The sequence below is a fragment of the Teleopsis dalmanni genome, chromosome 2, assembly GCF_002237135.1.
Source record: "Teleopsis dalmanni isolate 2A chromosome 2, ASM223713v2, whole genome shotgun sequence".
NCBI lineage: Eukaryota > Metazoa > Arthropoda > Insecta > Diptera > Diopsidae > Teleopsis > Teleopsis dalmanni.
In genome coordinates, this window is record NC_051847.1 from 94,959,514 (window position 1) to 94,972,104 (window position 12,591).

The 12,591-nt window shown below is 27.1% G+C and overlaps 2 protein-coding genes across 2 annotated transcripts; both read right to left on the reverse strand.

The window, feature by feature from the left end:
- Window positions 1–388: 388 nt before the first annotated feature.
- On the reverse strand, window positions 389–2,841 carry LOC119682217 (zinc finger and BTB domain-containing protein 11-like). Its single transcript, XM_038095589.1, has 4 exons — window positions 2,793–2,841; window positions 2,492–2,694; window positions 939–2,283; window positions 389–489 (listed from the first exon to the last, which is right to left on the reverse strand). Exons 2-4 carry the CDS (start codon window positions 2,597–2,599, stop codon window positions 419–421), a joined length of 1,524 nt encoding a protein of 507 aa, XP_037951517.1. The 5' UTR covers window positions 2,600–2,694; window positions 2,793–2,841; the 3' UTR covers window positions 389–418.
- Window positions 2,842–12,064: 9,223 nt separating this feature from the next.
- On the reverse strand, window positions 12,065–12,377 carry LOC119675104. The gene is made up of 2 exons (XM_038086291.1): window positions 12,226–12,377; window positions 12,065–12,156 (listed from the first exon to the last, which is right to left on the reverse strand). The coding sequence occupies exons 1-2, from the start codon at window positions 12,347–12,349 to the stop codon at window positions 12,065–12,067; spliced, it is 216 nt and encodes a 71-aa protein (XP_037942219.1). The 5' UTR covers window positions 12,350–12,377.
- Between the last annotated feature and the right edge of the window lie 214 nt (window positions 12,378–12,591).

The window sequence follows — 12,591 nt, forward strand, 5'->3', positions numbered from 1 at the left end:
GTCGTATTCGTAGAACATATGTTAGATTATGTTATAGGGTGTTTCCAGACTATATCTCCTAAATATTTACCTAATGCTTTGTTAAAAAAAAAATAACATCAAATATATGTTTTTAATTTAATATGTGTTATGAAAAAAAATTCATTTTATGTTTTATTTGTATTATTATTTAATCATTAGTAAACAGAAAAACTACATTAAATGTACTACTTTAAAAACATAATATTTAATATATGATATATCAGCACATTAATCTTATATGAATTGGAAAGAAAATCAATTAGATCTCTTTGCTTAAATAAAGTTATACTAAAAATAAATTTTATTTCATAGTTTAATAAAAATTTACATTCTTAAAATAAGCTTAATTATATTTTTAAAGGTTACTTATAAAATAATTTAATATTACAAAAAAAATCTAATTAAAAATTTTGAATTTAGTTCTTGAAGAAAAACTGTTTTCCTGATTAGACATTGGTTTGTTAGACACTAAAAAGAAATTACTTTCATTTAGATATATTAATTGTAACAATAGGTATATTAATAAACTTATATTTCTAAATAAAGAAACGTTAATATTTTTTGCAAGAATAATTTTTAATTGTTTGACTTGTCAATGACAGGATGGTTGAAAACAATGCGTTTCCAAAATTTAAAAATGCATAATTTCTTATATGAGCCATATCTTTCGATAATGCTTCAAAACTAAACGTAATTATGTGCTTAAAATTTGTAGCGTAAAAATAATATATTTAAATGAATATCAAAAATATATAGATTTTATTATATATGTCAATTATAAACTTAAGACCAATGAATTCTTAATAAAAACTTAAAATTAAAGAACGATTTGTGTGTGTAATATAATATTTAATCTGAAAAACTATCACTCCAGTATGTTGTAGTTAAAGGTGCCACGCTTTTAAATAAATCTTTACCTACTGAAAAAGCGTCATGATCATGTCTTTTAGTTGGCTTGTGTTCAACTCCCGGGCAACGACCTTCTTGATGTCTATCTAATCGCGTTTCAGAAACAAATACTTTCTTACATTTTTCACATTGATAAATAAGACCGGGTTCGTTATGCGCTTCAGCTAAATGTCTTCTTAAATCTGATTTTGAACCAAGAATTTTTTCACATTTTTCACAATTGAAACCAACAGAGTCATCTTTGTGTTTTTCTAAATGAGTACGATATGCACCCTGTATTTTAAATTTTTTGCCACAGATTTCACAACTAATAGGCTGACGTGCGCCATCGTGTGATTTTTTATGCAACACTAAGGACAACTTTCGCGTGTAAACATGGTCACATTGATCACACGCATACTCCTGTATATTTGGACTGGTTTCAGTATCACCACCAGACATACGTTTCTTCTTTTGCAAGGAAGTGTCTTTTTCTTCACCACTACTGTCAACTGCTTGTATATTACGTTTCATTGGAGGGCGACCCATTCGTTTTTTTTCTTTCTGTTGGGACGCGGGTGTTAGGTTTGATTTTCGACGTCCTCGCCTCCCAGCTGTACTGCGAACTGGCCGTTTTTTTTTCGTACTAAAATCTGAATCATCCGAATCATCCCCAGCAGAAATACTTCCTTCCTCTGATACTTTAAATTCTACATCATCGTTTAGTTCTTCTTCAGATGCAGGATCAGATTCAGCAGGAGCATCAATAACAACATATCCGGTTGGTCGTCTTACTTTATTTTTACTTCTAGATAATTTTTTTCGTAAATCTCTTTCCGTTGTTTCACATAAAGTTTTTAGTTTCATGGCTATAGTAATATTATCTACACATACATTACAAACGTATTGTGGCATAAAATCTTTACGCGCTATAGATACTGTTGGACAAATAGTCATTAACATATCAGCTATTGTATACTTATCAATTTTCTTAAAGAGACTAACTAAGTCTTCTTTCGATGTGCAAACTCGACATTGTTCTTCGTCTACCTCGTTTTCTTTATTCGAAATATCTTTGGCAGAACTTGTTGCTTGATCTTCCTTCTTAATTTGTTGCGATTTTTTCGATATTTTAATATCATTATTAGTTATTTCATCTGCATCTATTATTGGATTTTTTCTTTTCTTTGGCACCTGAGTTGGTTTGCGAGTTACTGGCGTATTATCTTCTGGTGCTATGGGTTCTTCTTCTTCTTCATCTTCAACTCGTTCTTCATATTCATAATATTCTCCCTCCTCTTCAGTAAGCATTTCAATTTCTTCTTCTCCAATATGTTGTTTTGAATTAAGTGCATTCAAGTGTTCCGGATCATGCTAAAATTAAAATGCACCATTTATTTTATATTAATTCCATATTCAAGATTTTTTATAATTATATTATTAAACAATACCCACATTAAATGTTACAAAACAAATCGATAGATATTTAAAATAATGCTTCACACAAATTATAATTAAAATGTTACTTTTAAACTTTTTACGTTCCCCTCGTTTATAGACAGTATTATAAATGTTTACTTACCTCTTCCAAAAATTCTATTGAACCTTCAGCTCCGTCAGTGTCGGTATCGCCATTTACTATAGATGCCGGTAGCACAATTTCTTTAGCTGTAACTTTTGCTGAAGACATTTTCCACACAAATTTTTTTTATGTAACTTTTTTAGTATTTTGTTTTTATTTGATTATTCTTTACCCCCTTGAAGTGTTGTTGAATAAACGCGCCACTTAATTTGACAGTGAAAAAGTGTTTATAATATACCCAGAATAATTTTTTTTAAATATTTTATATATTAATTTGAATACAAAAAAGTATTTTAATTACTTTTTTCATATAGCATTTAAATTGTGACACATTTAGAATTTATTCAATGCAAATTTTGTGCCTGCGGGGCGGCAGCCTTTCTCTATTACGTTCACAATAATGAAAATTTTATAAAAGTTTTAAAATACAGAAATATACATATGACACATATATATTATTTTTATTTTATATTCATTATTTAGTGCCTTTTAACAATTAAATTTAAAATTTTTGCGACTTCTCTCATATGTATACGCGTACACGCTTACGGCCATCTTGAAAAATAATGTATAGGCAAAAATCGAAATAAATCTTTTCATTACGTTATCGTGAATGCGCATTTCGCAAAAGCGCATGGGTGTGAATGTATAAACATAAGTTAAACGAAAAGAATGACATTTCGTATAATGTAACGCGTGTAAGAGTGAGATAAATAAATGAATGCTTATTGATTGCTTAAATATGTGTACAGCGGCTGTTAATAAAAAGTAAAGCAACATCTGAAAAATACGTTGAGTTTGATTATCTTCACATACCTAATATACACAATATAAATAAAAAAATATTAAATAAATTATTAATTTGAAAAAATATAAATGTAATAAAATTTAACTAAACAGTTAAAACGGTTTAGAATAAATTTTATTAAATAATTCAAGATATATGTTTTTTGTATTTTAAGCATATAATAATTGAATTACAAGATTTATTGTAGGTTACTCTAAAATCTTTAGGATTTTTAAAATCTTCTTTAACTAATTTTTAAAATTACTAGTTTATTGTTGAGTAGTGAGTTATAACACGTGCGAAAAACACGATAAAACTATTTCACTTAAAGTATTATTTTAGTATTTATTCATTAGATATTCTTAGATCTGCGATAGAAGTGATGAATAAAAAACCGCATGAAATAATTTAATTTTGTTGCATACAATAAAAAACATTCTCAGTATGTTTTGAGCTTACAGTTAATAAATCACAGTTAACAATTTTGGCACAAGCAACTTAGCGGATAGTAATGTAAGACAAAAAACCATTTATTGAAAAAAATCTAATTTAAAAATAAAATTTAATATACATAAATTTAAATATATATTTAATAATAATATAATATAATAATAATTTAGAATCATATTTTTTGCCTGTTTTATATGCATAGATTCCTTAGTGAAGGTTTTGAGGCTTAAAACCACTCACTCAAAAAAGGCCATTGTAAAATAATTTTTTCGTTTTGATGTCATTATATGAACTATTTTTGTACTGATTTCGTGGTTTAAATTTCCATTTTCAAATTATTTTAAAAAAATTTATTTTTATAAAACTATTACAATTATTTTATCAGTACTTATCAGTATTTATAACAATTATATGTGTACCAACCATAGTTAAATGTTATAGTTTTTTGTTATAGATAAATAATTTTTTGTTTAAATTACCAAAATTTATAATTAATAATATTTTTCTTTGAAATGGGCTAATTGGTTCAGTTCTTGAAAATGGGTTTCCAAACCTAGTAATTCATAATTCAAAACAACATAATCAGGATAACCGAATTTCAGCGTTGTATATATCCCCCAACTTTCGGAACAAATCTCAGCATCCAGTATTTACAATAAGCAGTAATATAAAATCATATATAGAACACAAAATACAACCGACACGTTATATATATAACACCAAACCTAAAATTGACACAATGGATAAGCATAATGTAGTTTATCAAATCAACAAACCAAATGTAAAAGAGACGGTTCCAAAAAAAATATATGCAACCAAATATCTGTTGGTACAATGAAAAACAACTTGAAGACGCATTTAGCTGGGCATAAACACAGCGTTAAGTATAAAAATAGTATTGAAATTCCTGCATATATGTATGTATTTTCCGTTTAATTGTAACTTTCTGTAATTATTTCTATATCGTTTATGTTTAATTTTTGCTATATTATAAAAATATTACAATACCCTGAGATGGCTATAGAATATAATTGAAAAATTGGTTAAATAAAATATAAGTTTTAAAAATATTATTTACATAGTAAATTAATTAAATTAAATAAAAAAACGGAAGTTAAAAATCAATTTAATATACAATTATGATGGAATAAAATATAGGAATAGAAATATTTATTCACCTTTCCAATGTCGCCTAATCGAATCGTGAAATAACATGTCACGACATACTAAGACTTTATCCATATTAGGTTCCCAAATTAGGTTCTATTGCACAAAAAAGTAGTAAAATCATACAATAAATAATGTTTCTTGAAAATAATTATATTGAAATTCAACAATTAAAAATTTCAATAGAATTAATTAAATAAATTATTCTCCAGTTGGTTTATGATTTCGTTCTAATACAACACAGCAAGTGAATTTGTTAATAAACTTTCACAGCAAATTAATAAAATTCCAAGTCAGAACATACAAATCAGTAGAAGTTAAGTGCTGACTTTGAGTTTCAAATTTGCCGGGCACCACTTCAACCCTTGTTGCTTGCAGTCTCAAAAAAATTATTTACAAATATTTCAATATAATAAATAATTCCAAGACCACTGATGATGGATATTTGGCAATACTCAATGCAGCTGTATGGTCAGCCAAAAATTCAATTAATTAATAAAAAATAATAAAATTTTATTGTTGCAATTCAATACTGTTTAAAAGACCTCTCTATTGAAAACAATAATTTAGAATTTAGTTTCTTTCATCAAAACTTACGTTAAAAATCAATTTAATAATTAATTTCAAAAAACTACAATATTCATTTTTTTTGTGGCGATTTGAATTTTATTCAAACTTTGTTTCGTATGTTGCTCAAAATTAGTAATGTAGCTATGTATATACTATACTATTGACCATTACTTTACATACGAGACGTTTAAAAATTTGTTAAAATTACGATTCAATTTTAAATAAAACTAATTTTAAGAAAATATGAAAGTTAAACAAAAATACTTTCTTCACTTGAATTCTGTAAGTTTTTAATTATGTTTTTAATATAGTTGTGATATCTCCTTTGACAAGATGAAACTTTTCGCTAGCTTTTTATCAACTATAGAGTTCTTGGTCAAAGTCCAAAACCACGTTTCAATTACAAAGAAAATGACACCGAGTATTCTTCATGGTTCCACATTGCATCCTTTATTGTGTAATTTATATATAGCACAATTTCTTTCGGAAGCTATGATTTCAATTTCTCTCCTTGCTGACGATACCTACGTTATTTTGTTGTAAACAGTTTACACCTTCATGTTAATAAGATAATAAGATATTTCCGAAAATAAATACAGAAAAAATTAAAACTATTATCATCACAAGACATGAAAATTAAAACCTGAAAAACATAAAAGCCAATAATGTGAAAGTAGAACGGAAACATATTGTGTAACACTTAGATCTTACTTTTGATAGAAGATACACTTGAGTAGTTAAAAAAGTGGCTTGTAATATAACTCTGAATGCTCTGAAACCATTAATATAACGAAAGTTGACTACTTTATTAGCAAGTAATTATATCTAAATGATTTTTTATGTTTGTATTTCTTATTGTAATGCTGCTAAATCCACCATTAATAAATTTGAAACTTGTCAGAATATTATATAGCTTTCAATGGTATATCAAGGAAGAACATATACACTAGGACTTGACAATCTAGAGTGTGTAAAAGTACATCATAGATAGAAAGCTGATATTATTTGATTCCTTAAATGCTTACATTAATTGCACTGTCTTAAAACAAATACAATATTTACTCCACCAGGATGGAATGCTGTGCTTCAAACTATACTTCCATAAAATCACCTATATATCTCGTTTAAGTCCTTCAACGGATCACTTGTTGCAGTGACTTTTAATCAAAAGTGCTTTAGACACTATTTCATGTTTCGTCGAGTAACGATTAATCGTTCATCGAGAAGATTATTATGTATTTTATTATAAAGTGCTTTTTAACAGTTTAGTTTAAAATAGGCTACTAAAGTGCAAATAAATACTTTTTTAAATAAATTACTTCCTAAGCTTTCAATGAAAATAAATTTCGGAATAATATTTAAATTAAAAAAAATAAACGGAAACCAACTGCTGCCCATGAATTGCAAAACTGTTAAATTAATTTCACATACGAAATCACCACGTCATTGCGGAAAATTAAGATGTTCACAATCCCTGAAGTTGCTTTTTTAAAGTTAACAATTTGTTAAAGGAACCAAAAGAAAGGTTGATTTAATATATTCTAATTTATGGGTTCAAAGTCAAGTAATTTTGGTAAATACATTCTAACAATAGTGTTGTAAACAACGTTTAAAATATTAGCTTAATATTTCTTCAACAACATAAGTGCAAGTATAAGACTACTCGTAATTTGTACTTAAAAAGAATCTTAGAATTATCATCAAAAAAAGTATTGCTTTCTAGTCCCCTTACGTAGCCAAAGATCTTAGTAAAGATAATTAAGATGCATTATTTAAATTAAATAAAGCTTTAATAAAAAAATTAGTGGTAACTAAATTTGTTCATGTTGAGTACTTTGCGAGTTAGTGCACTTTTACTCTTTGATAGCTTCTCACTGACTAATTAATCAAATTTGTGTTTATATTTTAACAAAAATAAACTTTAATGGTAGAACCAGTAGTGTACAAAACAAAGGTACGCAAACACGTGAGCGTAATGTACACTTTTAGTGTACATTTTTTGGCAAAAATTTTCGAAATGAATTTGAGCTATAATCTCCCTTAAGTAGTTTTGTAGTGTACAATGTACATGTACGTAAATAGTAAACTACAATTTTAGTGTTTGCGTACATGTACACAAATTTTTATAAAATATTTATTTGGTGGTGTGCAATTTTTAGTGTTTGTGTTTATTTTTCTTGCGTTGAAATGTATGGAATCATTCGAAACATAGTGAACTGAACAGTCTACATTGGTTTAATCATTTAATAGCAATAAGCAAAGTAAAACTTATTTATTCATTTAGTTTATAGTTTTAGTTTATAGTTTAAATAAAAATAAATTTTTAAACAATAATTTATCACTTGATATCTTTGAATTACTTAATTCAAATACAAATACAAATCTGAAATGAATCTTTCTAGTAATTGGAATTGCAAAATATAAACTGCACTGTAGAAAATGTGTACATTCCCATAAGTAAATAACATTATAAGTACCTAAATATTTCACAAACTACGAAGTCTTGTACGAATGTCAAATAAAATTGTTAGTATTGTAAACAACTGTGATCTTCAATCTACTTCGAATGCATTGCAGATAGAACAGTTTTAATAAAATATTAAAAATTGTAAAATGTTATCCTGTATATCATCCTTACATGCCTTGTAAGCTTGTATGTAATTATTATCTACTTATGGAGGTGCGTGTTCCCTTAATGCAATATTTGCAAAAATAGTACATGTTCCTTTCTGCAGTTAGAAAGAGTTAAGCACATGAGAATCCCATATGAATTCCGTACGAACTGAAGATACTAAAAAATTCCTTTGCAATTTAGTTTAAACAACCCGAGTATTTTGATGAAATTTACAGAATTACTAAACATTTTGGAATGCAATTTCTTTTTTAATGTACATGATGCATTCGTTTATTAGATTTCGTAAACTTTGTGAGTAATTTAAAATTTACTAAAAGATGGAAGTTTAAAAAAGTTTGTGGAGATTTTTATTAATGCACCTACTTACACTTACCCACTTTTAAACGGAAGAGGCGGATTTATTGCATTTAATTTGGTACAAAAATTAATTATTTTTATTAAAGCTACAAATAATGGCTTAGTTTAGCGGCAGAGTACCAAATAATTCGCAGACGTCATAAAAGTTCAGGCCCACATTTGACTGCTATTAAGGAACTCGTAAAATAAACTTTCAGAATTAAAGCTCGAACTTGTGTTTGCATTGAAATTTATTGGTAATGAAGCTAACTGCTCTTTTAGTGGTAATTAGTTTTGGTCACTTCACAGGAATTGATGTACATCAGTCATAAAACTTCTGCACTTCAATGTAATGCCAGCTTCAAATATTTCATTTCAGTAAACACAGCCCCAATAAGTTCCATCACTTTTGTATGTGAAGGATAATAAATTTCTGTTAAGTAGTCGTTAAAAGGAAAAGTTGAATAATTATAAATTTATATACATTTCTCACATATATATGTTATGTTATATAAAGTTATGTATATTTAGATTTTCGTACATATGTTTATTTGTAAACCAAAATATGGTGTGAAAAATTGGTTTCCGACCTCTGCAGGAACTCACTGCGTTTTTCGCTTGAATATTTATTCCCTACATTGCAGTTGCCAGAAAGTAAATTACACAGGGCTTCACTTTATTGTGTAGTTATAAAGAGTAGTTGAAACTACCTCATTTTGTTAATGTTTTTTGTTAAACATCTAATTTACAAAATAGGATTGAAGTTATTCATATAGTCTATTTACTTCATAGTTACTACTTTTATTATCGTAATATAATCAACTACATAACGAGTTTAACAATAAGTATACCATTAAGGATAATTAAGGATTTAATTTGTTAGAATTGTTATTTGATGGATGTAGTACTAATATCTAGGTATTCAAAAAATCATTTAATTATTTAACTAATTTGTTTTTTTTTACATGATTATTAGATTCGTTTGAGATAGGATTCTTAAAATCTTTAGTTTATCTTTTAGGTGAACACCTTTTGGTTAGTTGCGATGCTTTATTGTGATACTTCATCTATTATTTATGTGTTTGAAGGTCGGAAGGTCTTTCGTTGACAGGAATTTGCCTCTATTTTACCTGCGTGAGGTGTTATATTTCTCTTCCAGTCTTCTGTAACTTCTGTCTAAGTATAGGATCAGTCATATGTATGCAATATGTAAAGGTATAGTTGGTTCCCATTTTACTATGTAAAAGTGTAGGTAGATATGGTATGGAGTTGGTGATTGTGGAACTCATTGTGTTACTATTCTATCTTCGATAGATGTTTTTGAAATTTTTTATTTTTGAGTACTATTTTCATAAATTATCATATATCTTTTTTCAGATTTTCAGAATTTCAGAATTATAAATCATATTGCTATAAAAAAATCTTTATGGGGCGGTTTTTCTTTATGGGGCCCAGACAGTTTCTAATTTACCACAATTAGACAAAATATTCTTTGTTAAAACTACATTAATTTATTTTTATGGTATCCTAAGTAAATGAATTAAAATGTTTTAAATAATTTATTATACTTCACATTAATTTATACAATTGACAAAGACTTTCTATATATTTTTTTCCACAACTAGTCTTTTTACATATACTCGTCTCCAGTGCCGTAAGTCATTGCATTAGAAATAAGATATTTTTCATTTTCATAAATTAATGAAAAATTAATATTAAATAAATTACGCATTATCGCCATATTTTTATTTTTCTCCGGCAAAATCATGAAAGAAATATTTTTGCGCCCTCCAACCTATTCAGTGATTTCAATTGGTCCGCGATCTTATACTGGTCTGGACAGCCCTGGTCTAAATCATACTGAATTCATTTTATTTTTCAATTATTGCTATATATAGTTGTATTCTTTGCAAGATACTTGCTCTTTTGAAGGTCAAGAAATTTGGAAAAGATTTTCATATTAAAAAAGTTTATTAAGTAGCTATTAGGACATGATAATTAGAAAATCTTAGATTTAACACAATCTGATCATCTGATATTTTAAATTGTCATTTATTTTAAAAGAGGTTTTTCGAACAGTTGTGAACTACAACAACAAAAATTGATTTTAATATTATTTTTAATTAATTGAATTTTTGGCTGACCATACAGCATACAGCAAATACCCATCATTAGTAGACTTGGAAATAATTCTTATATTTAATTATTCGTAAATAATTCATTTAAAACTACAAGTACCAGGAGTCAAACTCGTGTCCTATCAAATTTAAATTAATACTCGAAACAGTCAGTCAAATTCAATTAATTAAAAATAATATAAAAATCAATTTTTGTTGTTGTAGTTCACTACTGTTCGAAAAACCTCTTTATGAAATATACTAGTTTCTATTAAAAATATAATAATCACTTCTGTCAGAAAAATATGACGTTGAATTACAACTTACATTTATTTTAATTAAATTTTCTGAATAATTGCCTTCAGAGTTATTTTATATATGTCAAAAAGTATCGTTTACCAAATATATAATAAATAAGTATTTCCTAGTAAAATATTGATAAAAAATATGTTAGTTAATGAAATGGAAATAGTTATAGAATTTTGATGGTCTTCAATATTGTTTATTACATTTACTTACTTGAAGCTACAGCTAAAGCCAGATATCATTTAGAAGTTCTGCAGTTCTGAAGTTTGTAATCTAAAAAAAAAAAATGTCCTGGTTAAAATTATTTTTTGTATTTTTAAAAAAATTTATACTGCTTCTGCAACTCAAAAAATAATGGAAATAATAAATAAATGACAACGTTTAATATTCAATATTTAAATACTTCAGTATGACAACATTGAAAACTAATTACTTTACAGTTCAATATTTTAATTCTAGAAGATCTGATATAAATTTATATGTATATTTATATAAATGGGCCGAACGTAGGTTAAAATAATCTTAATTCGGATCAATATTTATACAGTTTCACTATAAAAGGGATGAACGGTGCAGTGCATATACAGTGAGTTGGTATTTGGACGGAGTTGGAGTATGGAGTTGGTCGCTTTTTTCATCATTGCGAGTTTCAGATTCATTGGTATTTTTCAACGCTTAGTGATTTTGGCTTAGCATTCTAAACTTATTTGCATATAGACGACTAGCGGTATATCCAGGATGTTAAAATATGTATGAAAAATAAAAAAAGGTAATTTTATCTTGAAATTTTCTTAAAGAGAATGGTTTTCTATGTATAAAAACTTATATAAACGCAGTTCTAAATGCTTAGAAGTTATGATATTATGTTTGAATTTCAGGATAAAGAATTGTTCTCTGATTATCTACTAGTGTATTGTTGTGAATACAAAAATTGTATTCAACACTAGTTTTCGATTTAATCAGACCATATTAAACATTAAAGATGTTCCTGAAAATATTGATATAATAGAGTTAAAAATTGCACTTGAAAAGATATATAATGCAATGAAACAACATTTATTCTAATCGTGTAGATGTAGTTAAAGACATTATAAAGATTATTGTTGATTAACGAATTTATTTTCTAAAGAATTGCATAATATAAACACTAATATTAAAAAAGGTACTTGGTTATTAATTTTAAATCATTATCCTTATATGCCAATTTAAAAGTTCAGATGAAAGTTTTCAGGATCAATCAATGTTGCTACTTCATGAGGATGGTGCACAGATGGACCGGGTAGTTTCTCATATTCAGCTGTAAAGATTTATTTATTAATTAAAGTTAATTCTAAAATAATTCTGTAAGATAAAGCATTTTTCATACCTATGATCCTTTGAATTATTGTATTAGCATCGAGAAGACGTCCTGAGCGTCCACCTACAGCGGCACTGTTGACAAGGCATAACCATAAGGCGAGAACAATAGCGAATACAAAATATTTCGACATGTTTTTTAATTAAAATAAAATTGACTGTTTTTAGCAAGTGTTGAATTGGAAGTAGTTCCCATTCATTCCTTTCGCCTATTTATATCCACGGGAATATTCTGCAATCGCAGCTTAGAAATATAATTAGACGCTGAATAATAATAAATTAACAAATTGGTAAAATTTTACGTCTGCAAAACTCGTTTCGCAAAAGAACAAACGAATCGTTCATCTCGGAATACACGATAGCGTCCCCTTACAAA